Raw genomic sequence first — 23,640 nt, forward strand, 5'->3', positions numbered from 1 at the left:
TGTAGCGCTATATGAACCGGAAATGATCTTGTAGATGACTTCATGTGGCTTGACAGATGGATGCAAGAAGCCACGTCACGTTACAAGTTGCCATCTAGAGGCTGAATCAGCGACGTCTGCCCGAGTTATCTCCCCATCAAATCAATATAACTTGTTTTTTGTTTTTTTTTTCAAATAGTTTTAAGTTGCTTTATTTTTTTTGACTCTTGTGCAAATGTGAATATTTTGAGACTGTCAGAGACTCCACAGGCTTTAAATTGTAATATACACATATTTCAGTAGCTTTAACTTTTAACCTGATTACTCTCTTTAGGCAAATCTCTCACCATTGACACAATTCTATTTTCATTATTTCTTTACTTTTATTATTTCAAAGAATTAGATTTTTTTAAAAAGACACCTAGTTATATTGAGCTGCAATCTGATTGGCACAAAATCTAGCAATTACAACCACTTAATTGAGAAGGTTGATCTTTAAATCCTATCCTCAGCCCATTATGAAATCACACACAGTAGGAGCGTTTCACTGAGACAGAGTACAGCTTTATTAAAGTCAAACTTCAGGCATGTCTGAACTCTTCAAACTCAACTTTAGAATGAAAAAGGACAGAATCAATATTCTCAAATAAAAAGACAGTCATGTACAAAAAGAGTGTCGTCTCAACAGTCACACACATTTAGAAGCAGAATTGTACAGGCAAAAAGAGCACGCCACAGTAACATGAGTCTATGCAAGTTCAATGCAAACTATTTACAAGTTACTCAACAATATGCAGTATGCAGTAACACAGGTTGAACAGTAATCAACATGGTATTTTGTGTTCATCCACGTTTAATTGAAGCAACACCAAGAGAGATAGATATGACCCCAGTTAGAGTTACTGTAAGTAAGTTTACTACAAGTAAAAAGAGATGAGTGCTTATGAAGGTGGATTTATTTATTTATTCCAACACTATTTCTCCTCTGACAGCATGACAATTAAAACTAATGACAGTCGGCAACATTGCACAAAAACCAAAAGACATCACAGTGAACTGAAACATACCCTTTTGACAAAGTAGGGGGTGGTCCATCCTAAATTTAAGTGTATAAGAAAAATATTAATAATAAGGAAATTCCTGGACACATGAAAATCTTCTTCAGGCGTATTTAAGGGTCACTTAACTGAGAACAAACATGCTGTCTCTTGAAAAAAAAAAAAAAACATAAAATGTGGGCACTACAATGGGAGCAAACAAACAAAACATACATGTCAGGTAGTAATTTAAGTATATGGCATGATGCAGGCTGGGACACTAAAATTAGGCAACCGTAATACTGCTGCTGTTTCAGCAGAGGAGGGCAGAAGAGGACAAACTGGCACAAAATAATTCATGATCATGCGATCTGCAGGTGCAAAAAAAATTAAAGGCTGTTTGGTTTTGCACAATCTCTGTGCAAAATGGTTAAAATAAAAAAAGCACAATCAAAACAAAACATTGGCATTAAAATCAGGCATTTAAAAACTCTCCAACTGAATACAGAAGTGGATTAAACCAGTGTCTGTTGGAAGCATGCATTTCAGCTGAACAGTCACCATGAAAAGAAAAAAAAAGGCTGTAAGACCAGTTAGATAATCACAAGTCATCAGTCAGACATTTTTTTTTTCCTAAAGCCACAAACACAAAATTCAAGGAATCTTCTGTCTGATAATCACACATGTATGAATCCTGTGTAAAAAAACCAAAACGTTAATAAATACAAAAAAATAAAGAAAATTCAAGTTTAGACACACAGACTATGTAAGTAAAAGTGCCATAATGATGCACCTACCTGATATTGAACAAGTACTGAAGTGGCCTACTTCCTACAGTTAACTACTGAACAGAAATGCATCTCTGAATGCGTAGAGGTTAGCAAATTTGGGGCAGTGATAAGGAAATCTGCACATTTAGTCGTTTTTCTTGGAAAGGCTTCCAAAAACGCTCAATACTAAGAGAAAGAAAAAGGGGAAGATTTGTTGAATGCAGAAAAGGGAGAACATTAAAAAGTTTGTGTTCAAATCCAATCTCATGTCTGTAAAATGTTATGTGCTTCTATTTAGCATATTTAAGTCTGTCTCCACTTAAAAACATTTACTTTACATAATGATCGTTTACTTGGATGTTTAACCTACTTTGCAAATTGATCCACTAAAGCAGGAAACATCTTGTGTTCAGCGGTTATACTTTTTAAAGAATAATTGCATATTTATGTTGTTGTTGTTGTTGTTATTTATGGAGGGAAAACCATATCAGATACAAACTATTATTCTATGCAGTTCATTTTTATGTGGTAAAATCATGACTATAATTTGCTCACTTTTCTGCACCCAATGATTCCTCTCTTCTTTTTTGAATTCTCAAGTAATTTACCATGTCCTGTCTATGCATTCAAGTGACCCAAAAGAAATTAAAATGATTTGGACACATTGGCACCTTGTGGTTTGATTATAAACACAAACCAAACTTAAAATCAAAACAAAAAAACACAATTTCATGGCAGATAATATAAGGGTAACCAGCGTACAGGGGGAAAATTACAAGCAAAATGCTGAGACGTGACAACAGATAAACTTCCATCTGTGATGATCACTTGTGTCCGGGCTTTAAAAAAAAAAAAAAAAAAAAAAAGCACAAAAACTGCTCTGAAACCGAAACTTTACATTCCTATATTGAACTGGTTCACACTGCTGTCAACACCAATTACAGTGAGTCACGATACAGGTCAATGAGCAGCGGCTGTTACCAAATGTGGAATCATTACACCAAATGTATCTTTAAAAAAAACAAACAAAAAAAAAGTATGCAATGACTAAATACAGATATATCATGTAAAACTCCCCATGTTTTTTTAAATAGTCTATTTCACTTACACCGTGGGGGAGAGGGAGACAAATTACTGCACTGGTGTTTGAAAAAGAAACTGGTATAAAATGTGGTGCAATAAATACAAAAAATTTAGATTTGACAGATGAGCGATTAAAAACACTGTACAGAAGTTTGTATTTGTACATTATACTGAACTGGGACTGTTGTTATACCTTTACGTCTTTATATAAAGCCCAGCCTTGAGGATGTTCTCCAGGTGGAAAACGAAGACGTACCTCTCGAGGACACAGAGGACTTTTTTGTACAAAGCCGGGCTGGCAGTCATTCCTACTTGTGCCAAATAAACCCCCCGCCCAAAAGAAAAAAAAAAACCCAAAAAAACAACAGCATTTAGGCCACACTTTCCTCGAAAAAACATCCAAACCCACGACCAGTACTCTCCACGTTTTAGACAGAGAGGAAAGAAGTTACAACACAGTTAAATTCCGATGTTACTACAAGAAGAAGAGGTATCCATTTTGAAACACTTGTCTTATGTTCTTTTTATATACATTTCTGTATATGTATGACCTAGCTAAATAGTGTAGCGACAAGCTGTGTAAAAGTGCTTTTCAGAAAAGTTTGGCAAAAACAAAAAAAGAAAAGGGAAAAAAACGGAAAAAAAACAGAACAAAAACAAAACAAGCATTGAAGCAGTCACAGTACACAACTTTACTGAAATGAACTGCATCTGGGCAGTAGTTTCTACAGCCAGAATCAAACTTAAGGCCGATCAACAATACTTTAAGACAGCACCAGTGATCACAAGCTGAGCCCCTCCATCTACAATACAAATAACAGTAACTGCTCGGAGGAAGTGTGAGAACAAAACTTCATCAAAAAAAGAAAATAAAAAGGATCTGTCTTGTTTAAAAAAGCGTTTTTCCTTCTACCAGGAACAACCAGAGAGGCGAGGCTCCGTCTCTCCTGATCTTTAAGTACTTTACAATAGTATGAGCCAATTATGTACACAATGGCAAGTGAGACTGGCAATATGAAAATCACAAGTACTTCTGTAATGTCATACCATTACACTATATACCATTATATTTCACCTTATAGGACTATTTTCACAAGGAGGTCTGCGTAATGCTTAACACCTAAACAAACAAACATAATACACCACTCACTGAGATGAAGTGAGAGAATCTGTCTGTAAACATTAACAAACATAGATACTGTATATAATTATATTCATCCATACCCATAAGTATATTAAAACCATGTCTAAGGAAGGTTGGAATGTAGTGTGGTCCTGAAAAAAATTGCACAAAATCGGTCATCCACCCCACCTCCTTTCCTTTCCTTTCCTGCAAGGAGAAGAAGAAGAGATAAATACGATGACAGATCACGTTTGGAGTGATGATCTGCTGCGGGGGAGAAGAAAAGGGCTGGCTCGTCTCCGTAGAGCCATCCTGTGTGTGATGCCGACCGCAGCGTACAGCAGGTAAACAAGGAGAGGAGCAGCGTGGTTGTGGAGAGGTCCAGCTTTCAATCTCCTACTCCTCTTCTCTTCTACCTCTCCCCTCCACCTCACTCGTCAAGGTTCTTCAAAGTGCCGGTAACTGACGATGTGACAACACTTAAAATTTCAAACAGCTGTAAAACTGACAAAAAGAAACATAATGAGGTGGTGGTCTGGGCCCTCCGATGGGCACAGGCGAGCGGTAGAGAGTGTTAGAGGTGGTGTTTTATGGCAAGAGAGGAGGGAAAACAGCGCACAATGATGCCTGGACACTTCCCCTGTGGACGCTCCAGTCCAGTCTTGCCACAAACAGCATCGAGGTGTTCTTCGGTGCGTCTTGTGTCTGAAGGGGGACCGTCGCACTGGTCAAAAAGCACTGTATTCCCTTTTGTAGAGCTGCTTCAGATCAGAGGTGGATCGAACAAGAACGCACTTCACAGGGAATGAGGTATTCAGGGGAGCTGTGGTGTCACTCTGTGGCTGGCTTACCCGGCTCTGGCTCCAGCTCCTCTTTAACCCGAACTGGGCTCAGGGCGGAGTGACGTAGCTGGGTGGAGCTGGAGTTGGAGTCCAGGGGACTGACAGGATTGTGACTGGAGCAACAGGGGCGACCTTCAAGGGAGGAGGGAGTGAGCGCCCCCACCTCGTGCTCCCGGCAGAATGAGCGAGGGCAGAAGTCACAGAGGGACGAGGCCGGGACGCCACAAACGCTGCAGTCGTGCCACGGACATTCCCAACGCCCTGCAGACGAAAACAAGAAAGAAATGGTTTCAAAGCTGCTATGGCTCTCAAGATAAACCTGTGTGAGACGATTAACAGGATATGAAAGCACAAAATACATAAAGTACTTTTTCAGACACACACACTCAAACTCATGTGGTCATTACCGTATGGCGGCTTGGTAAGGTTGAGACAGAGCAGGTGATACGCTTTTGGACAGTCCTTTCGGTCACACATCACCAGCTCGCCTCCCTCTCCGCAGCAAAAACAGAAGTATTCGTGCGCGTGTTTGCCCTCCAGCCGCAGCTTCCGCTTCTTCGGCTTCAGCTTCGCATTCCTGGCCTTCTCCTCTTTCTCCATCACCACAGCGCTCTGGAGGAAACATTACAAAAAGATGAAAATGCCATCAACACTCTTTCCAGAAGTCTGAAAAATTGGATTCAGGATGATGAGGAGAGGTAAATGTCCTTACTGTTGGCTGCACCCCGAGGAAGCCAGAGCAGTTGTCTGATCCACAGTTACAAGTTGTTCTCCTGTTGCCTACACAGTGCATGTTGTAGTTGAACGTCAGCTCTGTGTCTGCAGGGACAAGATTCACATCAAATGGATCATCAATGTCACTCTCAATGCACAAAACATACATGTAGGAATTTGACAGTATATTTGTCAACTCACCAGCCTCGATATCACAGAGAGCAAAGAGCCCGATGCGGACGTCTCCGTTAACTGTCCACTTCTGCGTTTCACAGTTTGGGCTGCAGCTGTGGTTTATAAACCGAGACGAGTTGCCTTTCGGGCCAGCATCTATCACACGATCCTACAAGGGAGAGATGGAGAGATGGACATTAAGACACCAGGGTACAAGAAATACTGGGTGGAGGACTCCACACTGAACAATGTTTCAGTATCACTGATGTTACCTTGGTGAGGGTGAGCATGTAGAAGTTGGACACGTGATTTTCTTGCGCACGTTTGATTCGTTGCTGGCACTCCTCTGAGTCTATTACCTCTCCCACATACTCCGTCACAAAGTCACCCTTGAGGAAATAAAAACATTACATTTTTACATTGTTATAGGGATCTCACCGACAACTAAAACACAAACTACACAACTAGTGAGAACAGTTGGAAACAATGTTACAGACATGTGGATTTTAGACCTATTAAATCTGTGGAATTTGAAGTGTGTTTTCCTATTAAGATCTATGCATTATTCCCTGACAAATTAATGAAAAAGGTTGAAAAAATGCTCTGGATCCGTCCATTTATCCAGAGCCACACCAAAAGTTAATGGGTCTATTCTGGATCCAGAGGATTGTTCTTGGCACTGTTTGATATTACATTTGACATTTTTAAAAGTCTGTTTTGTAAATGTTGTCACAGTGTATGAGCTGATTATCAAACAAGTTTGATGATTTGGCTATCCATGATTTAGGACTGCACGTTCAGCTTGACACTCACCTTCCGGAGGACCTGGTTGGTCTTGAGGCCCCAACCACGGTCATCTGTCTTTACCACTTCTGTCTCTGCATACAGCCGCTTGGAGAAACACTGGTTCTCACAGCTGTCTCCTGCAGGACATACCTGAAAAACAACAAAGTAGAAGTTCAGAGGTGACATCTCTGATGACAGTCCAACCAGGTTTACCATTCAAGAAATGAGCAAGACAGATAACAATACACAGACCTGCGGGTGACACTCGTACTGCAGCATGCGATTGAGACACTGGGAGTTGAGGCTGCACGGATGATCATCTGTCGGTCTGCAGTTGCATCGTTGGATTTCTGACAAGTCAGCTACGTGCATCTGCACCTTCCCCACTGGTTTGTTAGACTAGTACAGGGAAACAACAAAAGCATGTATAAAAACACTGAACACTTATTGAACAAAACTTCATCAAAGACAATTTTTGGGGTATCTGGCTTATGTGAGATGTTAAAATCACATTACCTTGATAAATTTGTAGGGTGGAGGTTTGCGAGAGTTGCGTTCCTGCTCTAGAGCCTCCCTGCTCTCTCTCTGTGCCTTAAGCTCCTGGAACCGCCGGGCTGCTTCTTCCAGAGCTAAAACATACCAACACTATCTCAGAAACTCATCTCTCCTACAGCTTTAAATGATGAATTCACAATGGATTTAGTAGGAGGAAATTTTGTGGGAAGAAATTACCTTTTTTGAAGGTTTTGTTGATGTTGATTTGACCCGTGACAAAGTTCTTGTCGTTCTCCACATAGGGGAAGACGCGGCCCTGGTTGATCCAGTAGTAGTCATGGGAGCCAAAGAAGAAGACGGGGAAGTCACCGATATCGTGGCGGAGGCTCTGAATGTTGGATGGCACCAAGCGAGGGTTGCAGATCTCTGCTGGCCACCACCTGCAAAACGGACGGGACAGGGACATTGTTTAATGAGAAGAAGAGAGAGTGGTAAAAACAAATGATAAAACATGTAATCTTAAGTTTTGAAAGGCCTGATGGTAGTGTAACACCTGCACCAAACTATTCAAATATTACTTCTCGTTCTTTCTTTTGTATGAATGATAATCTTTAAGAGTTGTTTTCCATCAACAGAAAATTCTTCCTCAAGTTTGTGTGTAATTATTTTTGCAGAACTCTGACCTATACATATCTACATGTTTATATTGAAATGCTGTTTATTGTCACATTTTCCTAAATTAAAAAGGGGCATAATTTTTTTTTTACCCCTGCCATTTTTCAAACAAGTACCATACAAGTAGACTATAAACTGCAGCATAAATATTGAAGAGGCTCACAGTCAGTGAGAGACAGGAAATCACCACTGCTGTGCTTGGCTCAATGTTTCCTGAATACCTGCATCTATAATGTCACACACTGTCTGTGGGGTGTAAAGCAGATTTGTTGCTCTGGACTAAAAGGATGAGACTGATGATATTCCATTTTTTTATGAACGTTAAGTAATCCTGCGAAAATCCCAAAACCAACAATACGTTAGTAGACTAGACTTTCCTCATTACAGGCTTTGGAGCTTTCACTAGCTCAGGGTTGTCTACCACAACGCGATTTAATAAAACATTTCGAAAACTGATCCACATTGTGTCACCACATCTGCGGGAACAATATGTAGCTGACAGCTACAAATCACATTTGTCTCTACATGATGATGTGCTCAATGAAACCATCTTTTTCTTGTTTTTTTATTTGACATTTTTCCCTCCACAGGGGAAACTGTTTTCACTTGTGTCCGTTTCTTGGTTTGTCAGCAGGTTTACACAAAAACTATTCAATGGATTTCCACAAAATTTGGAAGAACACCATTAACTAAAAAACAACCCAAAAACAAAAACAAAAAAAAACCAATGTATGAATCCAACTATTTGGCAGTACCACTAACTCCCTGACCCACTAGATGGCACTCTGAGCCTTTCAAGCTTTCTAGTGAATTTTGACAGCAGCAGGATGGTGGACAGTAGGTGTGATTGAGTCAAAATAATCTACATGTTCATTATGGTACGAGGACATGTCATCCAGTGCATCACTGAGACTAAATGATATGCTTACAATAGTTCTTGGACAACAATAGAGCTCTATAGCACAGAGGACTGAGCAGAATTTGTCTACACAGGAAACTGCTTGTCAGATTAATTCACTGTTGGTTTTGGCCTTTTCATTGCATTTTTATCATAAAAAAACAAAGGAGAACATCACCAGACTTACCCTTGTAATGCAACTGTACCATTAACTAAAAGTTACTCAAGCCTCAGCAGTCTGTAATCAGTGCTCTCTGCGTACCTGTAGTTGCCCAGTTTGACCCAGACAATTTGTTTGTAGTGAGGTTTCTTCCCTGCCCTGCAATCACTGCAGGACCACGCCCCCTCCGGCATCTCCATCTCCAGACACTCCGGGTGGAAGGAAGCCGGGCATGAGTCGCAGCACAGCAACTTGCCTCCTACATTTGTATGGATATATATGTGTGTGTGTGAGTGTGTGTGTGTGTGTGTGTGTGTGTGTGTGTGTGTGTGTGTGTGTGTGTGTGTGTGTGTGTGTGTGTGTGTGTGTGTGTGTGTGTGTGCATGCGTTGTGGGAAAATTGGTATGCAAAGAGAGGAGTGTATGATTAGGTGATGCACCTTAAAACCTGGACAAACTCTGAATCTCATTTGCAGACAAGCCTAAAGAGAAAACAGAAATGCTACAAAGCCTATGAAAAAAGAACCAAGTCAGGGTTTAAAAAAAAAAATCTAGTGTGATATGGAAACAGTATTCTTGTCAGGAGAACAACTCCCATAGTAACATTTGGTCATTATTTTAAAATAAAAAGTAAGTCTGGGAGCTTTTTAGCTTGAGTGAAGACTCCTGTGACAGTCATGCTGTGTGACAAAGATTTAAATGGTTGCAATGGATTCTGAGGTCAGTTACAACTATAATCGTGGGAGTAACAGCGTGTCTGACAATCAGATTCAGAGCAATGTACCAAGACCAGTCTATGGGAAACACATGCGGCAGCACAGAAATAAAATCAGCCAGCAAGTTAACAGTTAATCAGGGTTATACTTAAATAGATTATTGGCAAAAAGCAGGCATGCAGTCCTGCCAGTAAAGCAAACTTTACCCATCACACATATCGCATCCTGCACAGACCAACTTGTATGGAATCATGTAGTATTTTTTGCTACATTTCAATTTGCAAAATGATTTTCTTTAAAAAAGGTAATTTCACTATTCTTGCACTTGGGAACTCTTAATTATTCTCAAATCTGGTACTGATTGGGATTATATTCCATCCAAGGCAGGTCAAAGCTCCAGAAATGAGGTGAGCCAAAATTGAATTTTATCTGAAAATTTCAGTGAAAAAAATAACACTTGGTTGCAGTCAGTGTACGAGGGGTGAGGCTGGACAAGGCCTTTCAAATCAACAACAAGCCCAGAGTGCTGAAGCAGAGAAGCAGTGCGCCTCCAGCAGTGATAAGCTCCACAAACCACAGAAAGGACCTGAACTAATCCAGAGCACCCTGCATCAGGGCATCATACAGGGGAGGTTTGATGACCAATTATATTTTCCCTGCAGAGAAATGTTATTCTTTGAAAATTTAAACAACTTTAATGCAGAGATATATACCCAGATTGACTGTTCATGCGCAGCACGAACCAATCACACAGCGGGCCTCATGCAAAAACCAAACACTTCAACTTATTTCAGAGAATTTCTCTTGGGCCATACAGATCTGTTGTTGCTGTCACACAGATAATCTGTCTTTTAAACAATAACTAGATAAATACAAATTACTGCAACCAAATCATCATAGCTTACCAATTTTCTGAAGATTTTACTGGCATATTTTAGAAAATCCTGCACTGACTGCCTCCAATCTTGAAGGTTCAATACAAAATTTCAAAAATAATAATAATTTACGTATTTTGCCCCTTACCTGTAGTGCTATTTATCCATCTAAATTGTTAGGTGTGAGTTGTTTTGATTAAGACCGTCATGATTTCTTGAAAAAAGACAGCATGCAGACATCTCTATGGTCTCCAAAACTCTGCAACTAACAACAAAACGATCTCGATGGAAAAATAACACTACAGCTATGAGGGGGAATACGTATATATGATTTTAGGGTGAACAGCTGCATTAAGTCATTTGTCAATTTGAAAAATATTTTAATGTGCAACCATTCACTCTTTGAACATGGAGGTTCAGTCTTGACTCTGGGGCCACATATACTGTGATAAAAACTCTAAGCTCAAGTCTAACTTCCAATGCCACATCACATTCAACCCCTATAACCACTTGTTGTCACATGACCCATGTCCTGTATTCAGGTCTTGTGATGACTTCTGGGCAAGTTACAAATGCTGAAAAAGGCCTTGGATATAACTTGGATATGGCTGGGACATAACTCAGTAAGTGAACTTTTAGTTTAGAGTTTCTTTTACCCCAACATTTGTTATTCGTTTCTGTCTCAGTACGGCACTGCTCTGATGAAATGTTGTTGAATATGATAATTCAGAGTCCAGGTGACATTGTAGAGCAACAGGCCTTTCAAAGAAGACATTTTAACTTGTCGTAGTAGGAAAACACAGCTGTTATCAACATCATTAATGATGGCTCTGTCCTGTTCAGATGACCCAGTGAGCTATGACAGTGTGACAGTGAGCCAGCATGCACAATACAAGGACCCTGAAACTGAAGAAGCCATCTTCAATAAACTTATTTACACCTGTGATTTTCCTACTGTGACATGTCAACATGTCTGTGAAAAAAAGGCAACAGTTTTTGTTTGGTAAATTTGATTCCTCAAACAAGGAGAGGTCTGAGATAAGAATACACACATTGTTCTTGCATGAGGCCCACTGTTATCTGTTAATGTGTTAGGGAACTTGGCTGAGGTTACTTTGCACCACTCTGCATTAAAATTAACTGGAACCAGTTAATTCATCTTGCACCTCAAGGCTTTGAAATGAAAGATGCGTACAAAAAGGGTAAACTAAATCAGAAGAGGAGCAGGCACATCACAAACACAGACCAGTGGGACAAAGGAGAAAGAGAAAAACTGTGCAGTTACCTTTCCCAACATTCTTTTTGGTAGCTGACGAAGGAGAGGGAATCATAGGTAATTTCAACTCAGCACGATTTGACTCAGTCAGAAGGTAGTGGGACTTATAGGCATATGAACTTAATATGGTGTCAGTAAGGTCTTGCACTAACAGCCCTACACAAGACACACAGGAAGAGACGGGGGTGAGCCGCAGTCAAACTCGAAGAATTACCCCAAAAAAATCACAAAAAGGAAGATAAAAAATAAACACTCTCGCAACAGTCTCTTGCACACACACGCACGCACAGAAGAAACAAGTAAAACAAAGTTTGTCCCGACAGAAAGAGGCGAAACAGTGCACTCAACTTGTTGGTTTAACAGGCAGAACAAGAGATCTAAACTGGTTCAACGTCACAAAATTAATCCTGTGTCCAGGTGAGCTGAGATTCTTTTAAGTGGAGTGCAGTGTAACAGCCTGGATCAGCCATTGTATTAGTATCGTGATGGAAAAACAAACATTACATTTCACAGCTCTGCTATTTATGAACAATGCCAAACATGAAACATGGAATATTAAAAAGACTTTAAAAACACTTTATATTGGGAAACACAGATCAACTGTTAACTCATTTCTTACTAGCATGCGCATTAGTCGCAGAATGGCTATTCAAGTCATTAAGTAATTCTTTGAACCCAATAACACAAACTGCTAAACTGAAAAATAAAGACATATACAAAAACAAATGGCTAAATAAATGACAAGAGTTAATGGTTGTCTAAACAAGTCTGAATCAACTTTTTCTAACACTCCTGAGTCTAAATTTATGTCTTGCTCTTAACGAAGTCACCACTACTTTGTCACTTAATTTACAAGTGAATAAGCCTATTGAGGGAACAGTCTAAGTCAAGGGCCTAGTAGTTGTAGAATATCATGCGGAACAAGACATTTATAGGTGATTTATAATGGTTATAATGATTTATAATAAAGCGCCAATATGCTACTAATAAACAGGGTAGTAAGCATCTAGTCAAAGGTTAATATGTGTTCCCTAATATAAAGTGTTAAAACATTAAATATCTAAACCAAGTTAAGATATTTTATGTTTAGTTCAGTTTTCAGTTTAATTTTGCAGCAACATGGTTTCACTCCAAAAAAAACAAAAACAAAAAACTACAGTCATGGAGGACAGTCATGTCCTGTTGACTCTCCAATGGGAAGTTGAAGTGAGAAGAGCCGATCTTGTGGTTTGTCACAAGACGGAAATCAGCCAGTGGTATCAAATATGATCACGTGTGGCTCACAACTGTCTGCTCCGTCTGTTCAGGGCCACTGATGGATCATGGCTGTGAGAGAGGAAGGATGTTAGTGTGGACAGGTGTGAAAGCTTACCTCTGGCACACAGGAAGCACCAGCCCACGTTGACGGGGGAGCTGAGGAGCCCGTTCCTCTTGGCGCTGCAGTGGCTGCTGCAGATCATGATGTGATGGGTGAGGACGACACTGCCTGCTGCAACACAGCTGTCTCCTGTGTGATAGGCCACCGGGCAGCGGATACAACGCATCAGACGACCTGGACGTGAAGCAGAGGAGTGGGGGAGAAGATTCCTGTGAACTGCTCATTTCATGTAGCTACGATACAGTACAGCACAAGCAGAGCTGTGAAAGAATGCAGTGTTTTTATAATCATTTAGGTCAGATCCCTTAATGGGCTCCAGCTGTAATTAAGGGAGTCACACAAAAAATATGAATACTTTGTACTTTTTTTGGCATCTCAGACAATTAAGAGTTCAATCTACAGTTGTATAATGACACACTTCCTCCTTGCTTCATTGTGCTGTACAACACAAAATGCAAACATGTATCCACACTTGTTTTGGATCAGTAGTTCCAAAGGTTCGTAAGATAAGTCTGGTAGGCTTTGAAATGTTTAATGGGGTTGAAAAAGAAGAGCAAAGTAAGTTCTGCCTGTAAATATGTACTTATTTCTTGGACATTTCTCATACCCTAATTTTTGGATGAAATATTTAATAATTTTACTTTTTTGGGGTTCAAACAGTTCTTGGTTTGGAATCACTTTTATCGACAATATAGACACGTCTATTCTCCTATTCCTATTCTCTAGTCTACATATCCTATTGGGATTGGATGTGCAACAGACTATACATTAATACCCAAGCACAGCATATTTCTACCATAATTCACTGCATTACATTATTTCAGATTAGTCTTTAGGTTTTATTCACTTTCTTTTCCTACCTTTTCTTAACTTTAAACTTGTTTGCTGCGCACATTTTTCATCATCACATCCAAGAGACATTTTTAAACCACAAGATGCTGAAACTTTATTGCAAACACAGATCATCCCTTCCCTTTCTCCAGTGGGATATTTCCAGCAGTATAATGCAGCAGAATGTAAATATGTTTCCAGAAACATGGCAATTATTCTATAATGGTCTGCAGCCTCCAGGTGCCTCCTACCTCAAACCAAATGGAGCACCTTTGATTTAAGGTGGAACTGGATGTTCTTGGCAAGACTCTGTGACCAAATATTGTGCAGAAACTGCAGCACAAAATTACCGACCAGGTAAAGGTGTACTTTCTTGTCAGTTGACTCCTTCTCAGTCTAATTTCCCTCAAGGACAAAAACAAAACAAAACAAAAAAAACATGCCCCATTTCTTCTTTTCTTCTTGCATTACTCTTTAGCAGACCCTTTCCTTCCTTATCATTTGACCTCTTTTCTGTTGGTCTATGAAATTTGCTTCACAAATGAACAGGCCTGCTCAGCACAAAAGTCTTGAGAGTACACTGGTTGCAGGCAGGCTCCTGGCTACTCTTTAATATTGGTCACACCCACAAATGTCTCAGTAAGCTGAGGGCTGAAATGCCTCTATTTCAATCTGTTGCTGTGCATCATTAGAAGTGTTACATATTCATCTGTAAGTGCTGACAACTTTATTGGATATTCACTAAATCTATTTTTCACTCAAGTAGGAAATCAGAGAACAAGAAAAACAAAAACAGAAGTCATGTTACCTTTACTGGCTCGCTGTAGGTCTCGCTCCAGGCAGCATGTAGAGCAGCTGTGCTGTGGGCAGGAGAAGCCTCCACCTGGACTGCTGGTGGTGCCTGGGAGTTTACGGACACAATCCTCATGGTAGTAACAACCACATCCAGATACGGAGCAGCGCGTCACTTCCTGGCCTGCTGTTTTACAGCTAAAACAAGGGTGACTGCCTAAAAAAAAAAAAAAAAGAGCGTTTGTGGTCATAAAGAGTCATATGCAACAAAAGTAACAGTGAAGCTGTATTCTGATTCACTTACCATTTCTACACTCCAGGCAGGTGAATCTGCCCTCAGGTAGGGACGTCAGACCAAGACACTCCAGATGAAACCGTCTGTTGCAGTCACCTTCACACACCACCAAACCCTCTCCATACACCTCACAGATCTACACATGGATAGAACAATATATAACTCAATACCTGTAAGCTTTGGAAGACAGTGAAACAGAAATGAATCATGAGCAGCACTAACCTGGCAGACGGTGTCTCTCTTGCCGGTGCTGCTGTCCTGACGGGATAAGCCAGAGTCCACAGACTGCGTATCTGAAGCGTCTGCATCTGCTGCTGCTGGACTATCAAGACTCTTCCCGAATAAACCCTGTGAGAGAAAAACAAAGAACAAGCTTTTCCATGTGTTTTGTGCGAAGGAATCAAATGTAGCTGGAAGCCCCATTTTTTTCCCATTTTATGCCTAAATGTTCCTTTTTATGTTCGCGGGGATATCTGCACATGTTTTCTGAGCCTACCTGTGGGTCATTGAGGCCTCTTGAGTCTGAATCAGAGGTATCTCTGTACTGAGAAGAAGCCATCTCCACATCAGTTGATGCTCTGCTTCGCTTCTTCAGGGGTTTGCAGGCATCAGAGATCTCACTGGCTCCTACAGGGTCACATTAGGAGGAAATAAAGTATATGAATTTCATTTTGCATAGGTATAAGCAGTTCTCACTGCAGAGGTTTACAGGAGGCATGAAGGAGGGACTGCCTACCTTTCTGTGACCCTGTCCTCAGTGTGGTCTCAGGAGCCATCTCTGCCTGTAAGGAGGTCAAATATGGAAGTGCAGGTTTGATTCAGGTACATTTGAGGATATTTCCCAATAACACCATGTTTAAGACCACCATGATGTCACCATTGGTTCATGGACTACTGGTTTGAAGACTACAATTTGACATTAAGGTTATTGCCATCTTGAATTTTTTGGAAAGGGTGAAGCTGGGGATACGCAGAGGATTCTCAGTCACAACACAATGTAGCCAAGCTTTAAATTACACTCTGAATTATCGCCTTTTATAATCTAAACGGAACTATAATTTACAAAATAAATATCATGCTGTTTTGGCGATGAGCTGAAACTAGCGATTGAGACCATAAAACTATAACAAGCAATTTACTGTACATGGAAAAACGTGTATCGGAAACATGACCAGCTGAAATTGAACTCTGAACATTACAATTGTGCTGTTTTTGGTCTGATCATCTAGGGAGGACTGATACCTGTTCCTTTTTGGTTTTCTTCTTAGGGATTGGATCGCTGCCTCTCTCTGACTCAGACCTGCTCCTGACTGATCGCCGCTGTAGTTTCCTCTCCTGAGAACCTGAAAACACAGAGAAATATTGAGCTGCATCTCTTACTGACTTCACACGTCAAATATTCATCAAAACAAAACACCCGCAGGTCTGCGTTTTACCAACCTTGTGGACTACTGTGGTGTGATCCGGGAGAGGAGGTCTGCTGCATTCCTCCATCCTCGCTCCTGCGGCTTGCGGGGGAGCCTCTCCTCTCCTCTCCTTCCCCTTCCCCTTCCCCTTCCCCATCCCCATCCCCATCCCCATCCCCCTCCTCCTCCCCTTCATCCCCATCTTCCTCTTCCTCCTCAGGACTAGGCTCAGGTTTAGCTCTGCAGTCCTGTGTTAAAGCATCAACATTTAAAATATTCGTACAGGATATAAATCATATAAACACTTCTCTGTCTGAGTCACACAAACCTCTGGGGAGCAGTATCCCAAGTCGGGCTGCCTGGCCTCTCTCTCCACTCTCTCCTCCGTCTCTTCTTCTTTGTCTTTTTTCGGAGATGGAGCTGCTTTCTTCTGCAGGAGGGGCCAATCACACTTGGTGATCTCCACATTCAGCCTTTTCATGGTGATGGAGAGAGGCAGCAGCTTCCTGGCAGCTGCAGTTTTCCAGGCCCTGACTGGTGGCGGAGAGTCCTGTCGTGTTCGTGCTTCACAAGCAGCGTTCTGTTTTGGGGAGCCGGTCTTACGCTGGTCTCCTCTCTGGTTCTTCTCTTCATTTGAGGCCTGGGAGTTTGTGCTGTCCTCTGTGTTTGAGATACTACACTGTCTGCGTGGTAGCTGCCTCCGTGGTGGCTGCTCTCTGTCCGGTGACTTCACTCCTCCCTCTTCCTTCTTACCGACTGAGCCACTGGAGCGCCGGCTTCGTTTCTCAGGTCTGGCAATGGGTTTCTTGCAAGGGGGAGGTGCAGTTGGGTCTGGGTCAACGTAGATGAAGGTGTAGTTGTCAATTCGCTCCTGCCGCGTCATCACAAAGGCGTCCTCGGCATGACCAACACCCACCTCCCACTGAGAACGCTCTCGCTGAGGAATAGGCTTCAGAAGCTGGAGAAGAAAAAACATAAATAAAAATACAGAAGAACTGATGAACTTTATTCGTAAATAGAACCTGTCTGACCGAAGAACCGATATGGTACTGGCCGATATGGTACTGGCCGATATGGTACTGGCATCCCTGATGATTCAAAAAAGTACATGAGCTAATTTAGAAAAAGTTTAATTAAACATTAAACAGTTTTCATTACCTTATTTGATAAAAATGTTATGTCCCCATAGATAACAAAAAAAAAATCTGGCGGAGGTCTCTGAAAAATGTATAGATAAAGTTTAAAGTTTATTCTTGTCTGTTTTCTTATTTATGTCTTTCTCACAGCTCTTTTACAACTGCATTTGAGGGATTCTTCATTATACTATTTTGTATGAAAATAAAGATATATATTTCATTTTTTATATTTATTATATATTATATGTATGAGGTCACCTTTTCACCAAGAAAATTGACTCTTAATTGCAAAACCTATAATTTTTGCATACATTTCAAACATAAATCTTTGGTTAAAATCATGATACATCATGATTACAGAAACTTAAGGATTCTTAGCATCTGGAAAAAAAACAACGTAATCTTTTTAAGTCTTTATATTGTACCAGTCTGACAACATTTCTGTCATACATACTTTGTGTTTCTCTACAGGGTTTGTGGCCTTGCGCAGAGTCTCAGCCTGAAGGTCATCATACTGTTGCTTTCCTTGGTACATGACGATCCTCTTCTCATGGATCCACGCTCGCTCAGCAACACTACCAAAGAACTGGACGTGATACTCCCTGTGACCTGCACAAAGACAGAAAAAGAAAAGCAAGCTGCAGCAATTTTGTCCTTACACTTTCATATATTTGTGGAAGAAAAACAGGTCGATTCAGAGCGCTATGAGCAATGTTTGGTGCACGTGCGCTCATACCTCTGGTGTTGATGCGAGTGTGGACCTTCATCTGCGGGTCAGAGGAGACCATGCAGGGCCACCAGGGGTAGGTTCCCACCTTAGACCACACCAGATCTCCTATCACAAACTCCTTACAGAAGCCCGTCTCTTGGATCACTGATGGATGGTGGACCTTCGGAACCTAAACATGAAGATGGACACGTGGTTTTATCGCAATCAGCAGTGATCACTGTGCAAAAACTTCTTCAAAGAGGGAAGCACTGTGCTCTTGCCTTCGGTGTCTTTGGTTCTGTTTTGATAACGGTCTTCTGAGGCTTCTCTGGCTGCACTGGGGGTGATTCTATTGGCTGGGGCTCGATGTGGATGTCCTCCGTCTGGCCCGTGGTACCTGCCTGTGTTTGGCTCTGTTCCAGGCTCTGTTCCTGGACCTGCAGCTGCAGCCTCGCACTCTTTTTCCTCTTCTCCTTCTTTCTCTCATGTCTGCGCTGTATCTGAGTGGCCTCGTTCTTCTGAGACTCCTTCTGAAGCAAACAGAAAAAAGACATCAGTTGACTTTTTTCTTTTTCTATAAAAGTAACTCAAGTGCTGTTGAAAAGAAGATTAAAAGCAAACCCAGATGTATAGAGTGGAACAAGTCCGTATGAATTTTATATGGACAGATGTAATTTTTCTGTGCTTCATATATACACAAGATATGCTGTTATTTATATGATAAACTGAAACATGTGGTCCATAAATGGATAAAAACAAAAACTATTATCTTAACAGATTAATCATTGAAGTAATTTGAAAAAAGGAAAATACCAAAAAATGCTGGTGATAACAAATTTGCTGTTTTTCTTGTCGCTGTATGTCGAAAACATTTCAGTAGTTTGTTCTTGTTTATTTGCTCCATAATGAATAAACTTGAAATGACAAATGAAGTTGACTTATAATTTTTTAATGCAAGTTACCTTTGAACTTGGCATAACAAATACTTACAGAAAAAAACAAATCTCACGATGCAGCAGTAGAACTGGGTGAGGTGACTTAAAAAAAACTGACAGCATTTTTTATTGATGATCAACTAATTGACTTTTTACGTCAATTATACATGTTTATCAAACTGTATAACATATAGAAGATGATGTCAACAACAATGAATTGATAACATATAAGACTGTTCCATGACCATCTTGAATAAATGAATAAGTAGCATCTTTGGAGTGAATAATCTGTGTGTGTGTGTGTGTGTGTGTGTGTGTGTGTGTGTGTGTGTGTGTGTGTGTGTGTGTGTGTGTGCAGACATGAATGCATTACCTGCAGCTCTTGCAGCAGGTCTCCACACAGTGCAGATTCGAACAGCTCTTTTCCGTTCTGATACGTCTTGATAATCTTCAGCTTGATCTCTGGAGAGCTGGTTTTCTTTAGCACCCCACTAGGGATGTTGGACGGGGTGTGGGAGGGCTGAGAAGAGGGGGTACTGTCCACAAGGGAGGGCGGTGGGCTGGAGGAGGGCAAGTGTAACGGGGGAGGAGGGGGGAGAGTGTGGGTCATGATGTGAGGTGTCTGGGGGAGGTGGTGCTGGGAGGGCAGTGGTGGTGGTGGTGGAGGACTCTGTGGGTGTGGGTGGGTTTGTATATGAGGTGGGTTCGAGTGGAAATGGTGCGCATGGTGGTGGTGATGGGGATGGGGGTGATGGTGGTGGTGGTGGTGGAGGTGTGGGTGATGTGTGGGCAGAGGGGGAGACACAGGAGACAAAGGTCTCTCATGGAGGCCTGGACCTCTCAGGACAGTCCCCTCTCCTGGCATGAGACCGTGATCTCCGTAGCTCCGTATGGCTCCATAGCCATTAGCAGAGCCATTGGGGAACTGCGAGTACATGGAGAACTTGGCCTGTGGTTCGTACATGCCCAGACCTGGCGGGTAGCCGTTGGAGACCTGCGACATGTCCTCTGAAGCCGACGGCGGGTAAGAAAACTCTGCATCCAGGGCAGCATCGTAGGAGGGTCCACCATCCTCTCCCGGGTCACTACCGGTGTCGCAGGTGCCTTCCTGTCTGATGTTGGCTGAGTCAATGAGCTGAGGGGGTTGCTGAATTGTATTTCCCATGATCCCTTGCATGAAAGAGAAGGAGAAATCCATTGTTGGGCTCCTGCATCCTTAACTGTCTTTTTCTTTGACTGGACCTGTTGACGGAGATATATGCAACCAAATGAGGCACAAGTAGGCTCTGATTAAATCACTGTCAATTCTTATTTATCCTCTATGATGTCCTGTGGAACAAAACTACATAGAAAATGCATATGTCAAATATATTCCTGATGTGGCCCTTTTTGGACCCTTGTTGAACCCCCAGTTCCGGCCATTCTCTTGCCGAAATGCACCTTTTGTGTTGAGGTGTCCATCAGGTACAATGAAAAACAGCAGCTCATAATATTTTGTGCTTCTATTCTGGGATACCACCCTGACCCTGGCTTCCTGTGTGTCACATAAATCTGTTTAGGTACATCTGTCACATTGGCATAATGTTGATATAAACTACATTTTGACATAGGGTGCATATGTACAATTAAGACAATGCCTCAAAATATCCCGCAACCCAGAAGGGATTACATATAAATGCAACATCCCTGGTTGGATTCCAGCGGTAAACCTTTGCTGCATGTCATATTTGATCTTTTCTGTATGTAGCTACACTGTTTAATGCTCCTATAAACGCAAACATTTTTAATTACCTCAAGAATTAACCATAAAACAATGTAGCTCCTCCTCCTATTGTTATTTTATCTAATAATGTGGTTTAGTTGCACATGTGTGGCAAACAACATATTTAATAAAGGCTTAGATATTATGCAACATGTAGAGACATGCCGATGTACTGTTCTTCTTTTTAAATGTGAATCTTCCTTCAACCAAATATCTTCTGAGTTTTGGACTGCTGGTTTGGCAAAAACAGCAATTTGTTGACTTTGGCCATTATGGGCCCCATATTCTATACCAAATGATTAATCAGTGTATTAAAAAGACTCTGCAGATTAATCTACAGGGCTGTCTGAATGATAGATACCAGTGGACAATGAAGTGGACGATGCATGTGGAAACTCTGCAAAAAACAAGAAAAAAAAAAACCCCAACAAAAAACAGGGTAAATCCTCAAACAAAATGACCATCAATTATCTTAAAACTTGCTCTGAGAACACCAAACAAACTCTGCTTCACTCCACTTCTGACTGAGAACTTTTCAACTCTGATGGCCATTGATCATCCGTGTCCTGCCTCCACTCAGGAGCAATAGATCATTTCTTATTTCATCAACACAAGCGCATGGGTGGCCTGCTCTCACAAACAAAACAAAGAGCCGCCACCAGAGTGTGATTTGCCCTCTTATACCTGACACTTTTAGCACTAATCGTGTTTGATTCATCAGTTTCAGAGTGCTGAGGCTTGTGTGCTCTCGGTGAAAAGGAGTGATTGGGGTTTAATTTGAGGACAGACTCGGGCTCCCCAGCGTTGGCAAAGGTGGATAACGGTGATGTAAACATTCATACGGTGTCAACTAACGGCCACTGTCTATCTATCTATCTATATATATATAAACTCGTGATGCTATTTCGGGGTTCATATCAGCCGTGGTAAACATTAATACAGGGTTACAACTGTGTGGCCAGTTAAGAAAAACGACTGCGCACACCAAAATGTTTCACTGAATGATCGTATAGCTTTTTGCGCTGTTAGCCTAAAGCTACCTGGCATCAAAGCGGTTGTCTTTGAGAAGATTGTGGCCCGTTTTTAAAACATTTACAACAACAAAAACCCCAAAACACGACACAGGTACACAACCATATCTCCTCTGGTGTACACTACTACACATAACCAGTTATTGTTAATCCGTTTGTGAGCATCACACATGGATCAAGAATGAAAAGGGGAAGCTAATGTTGGCTAGGCTAACATTCCATTGCCAATATGGCTGCCCTTGCCCCTTTAAATCAAATTGTCTGGCGTGATTATACCTCCATCACTGGCGCTTTGGGGAGAAATGTGGCTGAAAAATAAGCTAGCTGCGACCGAAAACGGGTCCGTGCGAAGACGGAGGAGGAGGGGGACAACAACATGCATCGACAGCGGCGGCGGCGGCGGCTAATGGCAAACACGCTTATCGCCAAAGAGGAGAGAGCAAAAGGAGCAGCACAGATTTTGATGCCGAGTCGAGAGATGCAAGGAAATAATAAATAAAAAAACAATGTCAATACCTGCAGCGTGTCCCATTCTAAACACATACACCAGCCAGCAACGTGTCCTCGTTTAATATATAAGAAAAAAAATGAAAAAAAAAATCCTGTAGTAAAGATAAAGCGCAGGCCTTTTTTCCTTTTTCGTTTTAACGCAATTCTCAACAGAGAGGAGGAGGAGGGGGGTGTTACGCTATCTGGTCGCTGCCCAATCCCAATGCTTGGCTCTTCCTCAATGTAGGGGCAGAGGCATTTAGTGAGAACCCTGCTAAAGACAGATATGTTCAATTCTCGCTCTCTCCCCCCGTCTCCGGTGTGTGCAGTCTTCTTAATGAAAAGAATCTCTAGCTCCCTCTCCCTCCGGTTCAACAAAAAACACCCTCGCTTTCAGTCTCCGGGCCTGTGCTTCCAGCTTCAAGCGCCAAAACCACTGAGATACCAAGACTGGGAAGGGATAAGAGGAGCACTCCGGGATGTGTAGTTCACTTCTGGTTTAGCTTTAACAGGAGAGAGTGTAGGGTGGGCGAAAAAAAAGGAGTGGTAGATCAAAGGCATACACCTACACAGAAATGGAAAAAAGGGGGAATTCATGTGTCATGTTTCATCTGAGGAGGATGGTGATGCACGAAAAGAAGTAAAAAAAAAAAAAAAAATTAAAAAAGCAACAAAAAACAATAAGTTTTTTTTTTAATTGTGTCATTATAGTGTTTCGTTTCGGGATGTAGGTAGGTTGTGAAACAGTATTAAAAAAAAAAACAACAACAACAACAAAAAACTGGTTTCTTTTTAAAAAAAAATTTCCACCCTGACCACAACGCGATGCAGATGCTTTCGTTACGTTTGCACCAGCGTCTCTGATTGGCTTTTATACGCCTCCTCGCCTGATCTTGTAGCTCAGAGGTGGTAAACGAAAAAGACGTCCCACTCTGCTCCTATTTCCTGGTATCACATTTATTTTTGTAGTCTATTAATGTACACCACGAAGCTTTGTGGATAATGTGAACAAAATGCGTTTGTGGTATAGCTGTTTATCTGATTTGGTACTACCTAGGATTGTAACATGACTGGGAAAGATTCTTGACCTGATTACAGGTGAGTTACAAGGAGGAGCTGATTGAGAAAATAATTTGTCAATTGTTCTCTAATAAAAAAAGAGGAGTTCAAATATTGATGATCAACCACCCCATTCACAATGTTTGTTTTTTTTAAAAAATAAGATATCTGACGGACTGCACTGAGCTGGAGTAATTAATCTTGATAAGTATAGA

The 23,640-nt window shown here is 41.3% G+C and overlaps 1 protein-coding gene across 5 annotated transcripts; it reads right to left on the minus strand.

Annotated features, from left to right (window-relative positions):
• Positions 1–521: 521 nt before the first annotated feature.
• Positions 522–23,024, minus strand: nsd3 (nuclear receptor binding SET domain protein 3). Of its 5 annotated transcripts, none has more exons than XM_037098682.1 (25): positions 22,394–23,024; positions 19,458–20,326; positions 18,431–18,679; positions 18,177–18,339; positions 17,895–18,049; positions 16,633–17,262; positions 16,339–16,552; positions 16,141–16,241; positions 15,635–15,680; positions 15,395–15,525; positions 15,121–15,246; positions 14,908–15,034; positions 14,620–14,820; positions 12,975–13,154; positions 11,612–11,635; positions 8,839–8,995; positions 7,241–7,443; positions 7,025–7,137; positions 6,761–6,907; positions 6,536–6,658; positions 5,995–6,111; positions 5,750–5,891; positions 5,547–5,653; positions 5,242–5,446; positions 522–5,095 (listed from the first exon to the last, which is right to left on the minus strand). In XM_037098682.1, the coding sequence occupies exons 2-25, from the start codon at positions 20,280–20,282 to the stop codon at positions 4,824–4,826; spliced, it is 4,758 nt and encodes a 1,585-aa protein (XP_036954577.1). In that variant the 5' UTR covers positions 20,283–20,326; positions 22,394–23,024; the 3' UTR covers positions 522–4,823. The 5 variants fall into 5 exon arrangements, with proteins under 5 accessions (XP_036954577.1, XP_036954573.1, XP_036954574.1 ...); XM_037098678.1 differs by having other exon boundaries at positions 11,612–11,758; XM_037098679.1 differs by having other exon boundaries at positions 11,612–11,758; positions 22,154–23,024.
• Between the last annotated feature and the right edge of the window lie 616 nt (positions 23,025–23,640).

The sequence above is a fragment of the Acanthopagrus latus genome, chromosome 5, assembly GCF_904848185.1.
Source record: "Acanthopagrus latus isolate v.2019 chromosome 5, fAcaLat1.1, whole genome shotgun sequence".
Taxonomy (NCBI): domain Eukaryota; kingdom Metazoa; phylum Chordata; class Actinopteri; order Spariformes; family Sparidae; genus Acanthopagrus; species Acanthopagrus latus.

Bases quoted from the DNA above. Each gene is read 5' to 3' on its own strand.
- nsd3 (XM_037098678.1), bottom strand. From the start codon at position 20,282: ATGGATTTCTCCTTCTCTTTCATGCAAGGGATCATGGGAAATACAATT. The intron at 11,759-12,974 runs GTAAGCTTTCAC...TGTCTTGTGTAG, and splicing joins GTGCTTCCTGTGTGCCAGAG to GGCTGTTAGTGCAAGACCTT. The intron at 5,447-5,546 runs GTAAGGACATTT...TGTTTCCTCCAG, and splicing joins TCCTCGGGGTGCAGCCAACA to AGCGCTGTGGTGATGGAGAA.